Here is a 6151-nt window from a genome sequence, read left to right as displayed (position 1 = left end):
GTGATAGCGGGAGGGAGGGGGGCTTGCACCGGGTATGGTGGTGCTCCCCCCCCAAGCGGTGGTGCCGCGCGGTTTGTGTGCGGCGGTGGCGGAGCGCTAGACCAGCGGCGGGCGTACGGTGCCTGATTGCAGCTCGCAGAGGTGAGGTAGCGCTGCGCGGGGGATGGAGTGGGCCCGCGTGAATAGAGGGTGGCTGGTTCGAGGTGTCGGAGGACAAGACGCGGAGGAGGTGCAGCGACCGGCGGCGGCCCGTGGAGAAGAGCGGCGTGGAGAGGGCACCGGTGAAGAGGATGGCGGCACGGAGATGGCCGCGCAGGCGAGGAGGAGCGGCGGCTTGGAGGCCACGAAGCCATGCTGGTGCCGCAACGGCCGCTCGCATGGTGCCGTTGCGGTGGTGCGAGGATCTATGCCGGTGGAGCTTTGAGTCTGCGCTCATGGTACAGCTGAGATTCTGATGGCGGCAAGGTGGAGGTGAAGTTATTGGAGTAGCTTGGTGGCACCATGTCACCCTGACGGCAAAGCAAGTCTGGATCCTTGGTGTAGAGTCCAGCGGCGGAAGTGGCGAGGCCCCCGTTCACTTTAAGGTGATGTGTTCGAGGAGTGGTGTGCAGCGGTGGATGTGGCGAGCCCCCCATGCGTTTCAAGTTGACTTGGAGGGTTAGAATCCGGTGCGGTGTTTTGGTTGTTTGGTGTGTACAGTGCAGCAGTGGTGCTTCAGCATTGGATCCTGCAGAGCGGTGGTCTTTTAGGTATGGTGCAGTGTGCTCCTCCTTTTACTTCTGCTGATACAAATCCACAGAGATCAACGACCGTGCGTGTGTGACCTGAGGATGACGGAGGTATGGTGGAGAAGCCTTGGTAGCTACTAGGCTTGCAACGGACTGCGACGGCCAGTCCTGCATGGCAGTGGCTGGTTTGGTGTGGGACATCATCGGGGACGACGGCGCTGGTGATAAGGGCTACTTATCGGCTTTTCCTACTGGGTGGTGGTGGTGTGGCGTGGTGGTCGCTACTCAGGCGTTAGCGGTGCATGGCTTGCGTCGATGTCTCAATCCGACTGGTCATTGAGTTCTTTTTTGTTTTTGAGTTGAGTTGAGTCCGTGTTATCTGTTGGGAGCTACTTTGGTATCTCCTTTGGGATCTTTCTTCTTTTTAATATAATCGGCAGCTCTCCTGCCTGGTTCGTTTCGAAAAATCGATCATATGAAGCCAACCTCGGTAGCTATTTGTACTCCCTCCGTCCCCAATTACTATTCATTTTGGTTTTCTTGATACATTGCTGAGGAATAAGGGTACCCATGGGTCCCCACCGACCAGGGTACTAGTTGGCCCTGATAGGTGGGTTCGTCCGACCACGCCGTGCGGGCCAAGGCATGAAGATACATGGAGCACAAGTACGGAGGATGGGCGAACGGATTCTTTCCAGATATCACAGGATACTTGTTATAAACTGACTCAGATTGCTTTCCTTGACTCAAATTGCTTTCCATGTTACAACTGACTAGGATTAGATCCTATTGGATTGTAACCCTAGGTTGTCACCCTATATAAGGTGGCCAGGGGCACCCCCCGAGGGTAACACACCTCAACTCATCCTACCGCACGTTAACTCTCCGCACCATATCAGCAATACGTAGGGTATTACTCTCCAGAGGTCCAAACCTATCTAAACCTTGCGCTCCTATGTTACCATTCAACTTCTTGGTCTTACAATCTCCCCACCTACAAACTACCACTTGAGTAACCTCCTGGTGGACCGCTGGTCACTAAATTTGACAATAGCTTTTGCTATGGACCTAGATATATGTATGTCTAGATATGTAGCAAACATTAGAAAAGCTAAAATGAATACTAATTGGGGACGGAGGGAGTAGTATCCTTCCTGTGCTACATCTCTCACTAAATTAAAACATGGGGATGTCTACCTCACACCCGAGTATTTTCCCTCCTCCCCACACTCAGGTTTTTTGGACCTTCGGATCATTTATCGATGTCTGCGATCAACCCCTCTCCTTACCTTATCTTCTCCCCACCCAACATCACGTCCGCTCGTCTCCTCGCGCAAGCCCATCGGACACGATGCCCCGTGCCGCCGCGCGTCCCCAACTCGAAGCCAACCACCGCCCCCACCCTCCGACTCGCCCTCGCCATCCCTATCACCGGTGATGTTTGCTGCCGTTCTCGGCTCCGGCGAGCTCGACCTGCCTCTTCCTCCTCTTTTTTTTTCACTTCTTTCTTTCTCACAGCCGGTCGGAGCTCGCCCCCACCGCCTCCACCCCCTGATCGACTCCGGCGGCGCCCCGCCACCTTCGCTGCCGCTCGCCACCGCTCCCATGCTAACCTGTTCCGATGCTTGTCCCCACCGGCTCCACAGGCCAATCGGATATCCTCCGGCAGCCAGAGGCTGGGGGAGCCCACGCCGCCTCGCCGCCCCGTCGGTTCGAACCACTGCCACCGCCCGCTACTGTGCTACCTTGGAGCTCCTCTAGGTCCGCTAGACACAGGTAACCCTCCTTCCCCAAACCCCAGACCCTAAAGGCTCGCCGGAGCTAGAGAAGATGGTGGCGGAGGCATAGGAGAAGGAAAACGACGTGTTTACCAAAATTCAGGTGTGGGAAAGGGAAGAAATGCGCGGGTATGATTTAGCTTTCCCCTAAAACATACTATAGGGGGACATAATCATATATCCTCAACAATGCAACTTCGTTTCAATAGTGCATTCATGCATCATTTCACACTGTTTTTTCTTTTCCACGGTTGATAGTGATATCGGCACGGCATGGCAACAATATATTACGAGCAGTTGCCGATTAGTTACGCATTGTGTTCATCCATACAAAGATGATATTAGTATGGTTTAATTCAGAAAAGTTAGTGCGTGAACGAAATCATTTTTTCCCTTGACAACTAGGCGTAGGCGAAGGCGACTAGCTAATCCGGAATCTCATAACTGGAGCAACGAAATTACAGTGTGTTTTCTTTCTACCTTGTAGTCCTGAAGACCCTAAAATGACCAAATTATTACCACCTCAGCCCGCAGTTCAGCACAGGGCATCATCTTCCCTCCAGGAGTTCAGAAGACCTCCTCGTCGTCACCGGCAGGACGCCGCGGCGGCGCAGGCACCGGCGGCGCAGGCGCTCGACTTGGCGCCGGCAACGGGAGACGGCCTGCGCCACGGCACGGCCGTGCCGCCCCAGCTTCCAGACCGCGGCCATGGCGCCCGCCACCACGGCGGCGGCCGGGACGCCGGCCGCGCACCCCCACGGCCCCAGCTTGCAGGAGACGGAGACGACGAGCAGGGCGCTGGAGAGCAGGATTCCGGAGAGCATCGCGCCCAGCCTCGCGCACAGGGCCGAGACCGAGAGCATGGCGCGGTTCCCGTACCCGCCCGCCACGGCGGCCATGACGCCGACCGCCATCAGCGCGACGGCCGCCACCGCGTCGACGCCGTACGCCGCCCTGGGCGCGGCGCTCCAGCCGCCGACGGTGTCCTTCAGGTCAGGGAGTATCGCGCCCATGGCGGTCGCGACGATCGTCAGGAGCGCGAGCACGGCGGTGAAGATCCGCCGACCCTGAAGGTAAGAAGAAGATATATAAATTAATAAATAATAATCCCGTCCGTCGTCGATCATATCTCCGCAGCTCCGCTACAGTACTGAAGGGCAACAATATACTATAAATAGTACCTCGTCGCCGGCGTCGGCGGGGCGCTCGCTCGTCGGAGTAGAATGATCAGGCGGGGGGGGGGGGGGGGGGGGGGGGGGGGGGGGGGGGGCGCGGAAGGGATTGATGATGAGGGCAGCAGGTTCCATATCCATGACCATGAGACGATCGATGACGTGGAAGGAGAAGCGAGACGGAGGAGCGCCTCTGGGCCTGGGATGACGGCCGGACGAGCGGGCCTGGTGACGACGAAGATTTCGGTGGCGCCATCGGCGCTGCCGAGGAGCGCCAAAGCACCGGTGGCGGAGTCCTGCTCCTGGTCGGCGCGTGGAGGACTGGGGCAGGTCGTGGTGGAGCCGGAGGCGGCCGACGAATCGCCGTCGGCCAGCTCACCGCCGGTCTCCGGGTCGGCGACGGGGATGCGGCTGGGGAGGGACCATAAGGAGTGAGCGACCCGCACCATTACCGAAGCGCACAAGCCGGAAATCCCATCGTTAAGTCCTTGTTCACACCTTCCACCACTCCAGCAGGGTGCTGCCTGAGTGAGTGGTTGGGACGAGACACCTCGTGAGAGTGACGCCAACACACTTGAGCAGCTGCAAGCACATCGGTCAGGTGCTCCCGTGCTGCAAAAGGAACTTTTTTTTCCTTAAAAAAAAGAACACCGAAAAGTACACGAAAGATTCAACCAAAAAAATAATAATATGGATTCGTAGATGATGTAAAGAGTCGGTTGTGTCAATGCAAAATTTAGGGTTTGCTATACTTTTTTGTGCAAGGTGAAACAAAAGGATGAAACATTGCTTTGACGCGGCTCTCCCTTGTGAAAATCTTGCACCTAGGATACTAGAACGGAAACATAGCAAAAAGTCAGTCCCTAGCTAGCCTTTCTCTTCTGATCTAGACATCTGGTAATGCTACGGAAACGAGCTACGAGTGTACAAGCTAGTGTTCAAGCTGGAGAAGAAATACATATTTATAGGCATCATGTAAGTAAGTTTTTATGCCATTTTCCAATAATTTCAATGATTTATACCAATTCATTATTTATTTTCTAATTTCTTGTTGCTGACATCATCATGGGGCTTGCTGACATTAGTGATCGGGGGTATGGTGTTGGGGGCTTACGTAGGGAGTCGAAGGTCCGAGTGTGCGGCGGCGGTGGGGGGGGGGGGGGAGGCTGGAGCGCAGAGTTCGTGACGAGGGCAGAGTTGGTCAGGCCGAGGGCGGCCGGCACTGGGCGAGGATGGGGGCGAAACGCACCGGAGCACAACAAGCAGAGGGGGTGGCCAACTGGGACGGAGCGGTGGCCGGCGTCGGGGAGCCCGGAATCCTGCGGGATGGAGTGCGCCGTGGTGCCGGGGGAGCTCCAGGTGCTGTTGGACGTCAAGGCTGTTGAGGAAGAGCCGGGGTCGCAACTGGCGAGGAAGGGGGCCAGTTGGCTAGGGTGACGGGCGGCATGGATGTCGAGGAGGAGAGTGGGGTGTGGCGTGGTGGAGTGCACCATGCTGCCGGGGAGCGTCAGGTGCTGTCGGATGTTGAGGAAGTCGAGGATGAGTCGGGATAGCAACCGGCAGCGAAGTTGGGCGGTTGGCCGAGGCGGTGGACGTTGAGGTGGAGCACTTCGTGCAGCAGGGCGGAGTGCGCCATGATGCGTGGAGCGTCAGGCGCGGCCGGATGTCAAGGAGGAGCCGAGGCTGCGAGCAACGGTGGATGACACCGGTGGGGGCGGCGGAGTAGTGGTGGGATCGGGAGAGGAATGAGTGAGCGGCTAAGTGTTGGAGAAGACGAGGGGTGGGATTTTTGTAGGTTAGGCCAGATTAGTACTGGGTGGAGGCCTTGCCCGGTACAAAATGGCTTTTAGTACCGGGCAAAGCTGCTACCCAGTACTAAATTGTGCCATTTAGTACCGGGCAATGCCACCTCCCGGTACTAATTTGGCCAAAAAAGGCGGGAGGCGAAACTGGGGAAATTTAGTACTGGGCAAAGCTTCCGCCCGGTACTAACCTTTCCCTGGTGTTTCGTTTCCCACCAACACTCTATTTTCTTTTCTTATTTCAAAATTGCTGTTATATTAGTTTTATGCTTAATAAATGGAGTAAACTTAGGAAAAATACTTGAAAAACATTTCATATCTTACTATTGATTATCTTTGCACCATACAACAATTTATTTATATTGTAAAATTAGAAGTTTTTAATTACTAATAGGATATGAAATGTTTCCATACTACTGGTAATCCATAAAAAAGGAAAAAAACTACTATTTTCAACATGCTAAAATATTAAGAAATATTAGCTATAATAAATTTGACAATTATGCCATCAATATAAAATATACTTGTATAATTGCCTCTAATTTAATGTTTCTAGAATTTTGAGGAGCTAAAATAGTATCATTAATTGAGAGAAATACCACACAATTGTTCAAATTGTACAAAATAGATTACATAGTTCATCACATGACCACATAATACCACATAATATT

The 6151-nt window shown here is 54.4% G+C and overlaps 1 protein-coding gene across 2 annotated transcripts; it reads left to right on the top strand.

The window, feature by feature from the left end:
* The first annotated feature begins 2026 nt into the window (after positions 1 to 2026).
* Positions 2027 to 3729, top strand: LOC117846561 (uncharacterized). 2 transcript variants are annotated; one of them, XM_034727775.2, is made up of 2 exons: positions 2027 to 2504; positions 3034 to 3729. In XM_034727775.2, the coding sequence occupies exons 1-2, from the start codon at positions 2350 to 2352 to the stop codon at positions 3575 to 3577; spliced, it is 699 nt and encodes a 232-aa protein (XP_034583666.1). In that variant the 5' UTR covers positions 2027 to 2349; the 3' UTR covers positions 3578 to 3729. The 2 variants fall into 2 exon arrangements, with proteins under 2 accessions (XP_034583666.1, XP_034583671.1); XM_034727780.2 differs by having other exon boundaries at positions 2027 to 2635.
* Positions 3730 to 6151: the final 2422 nt, after the last annotated feature.

This window comes from Setaria viridis, chromosome 2, assembly GCF_005286985.2.
Source record: "Setaria viridis chromosome 2, Setaria_viridis_v4.0, whole genome shotgun sequence".
Classification (NCBI taxonomy): domain Eukaryota; kingdom Viridiplantae; phylum Streptophyta; class Magnoliopsida; order Poales; family Poaceae; genus Setaria; species Setaria viridis.
The sequence above is the reverse complement of the archived record's forward strand: the minus strand, read 5'-3'. Positions and strand labels throughout refer to the sequence as shown.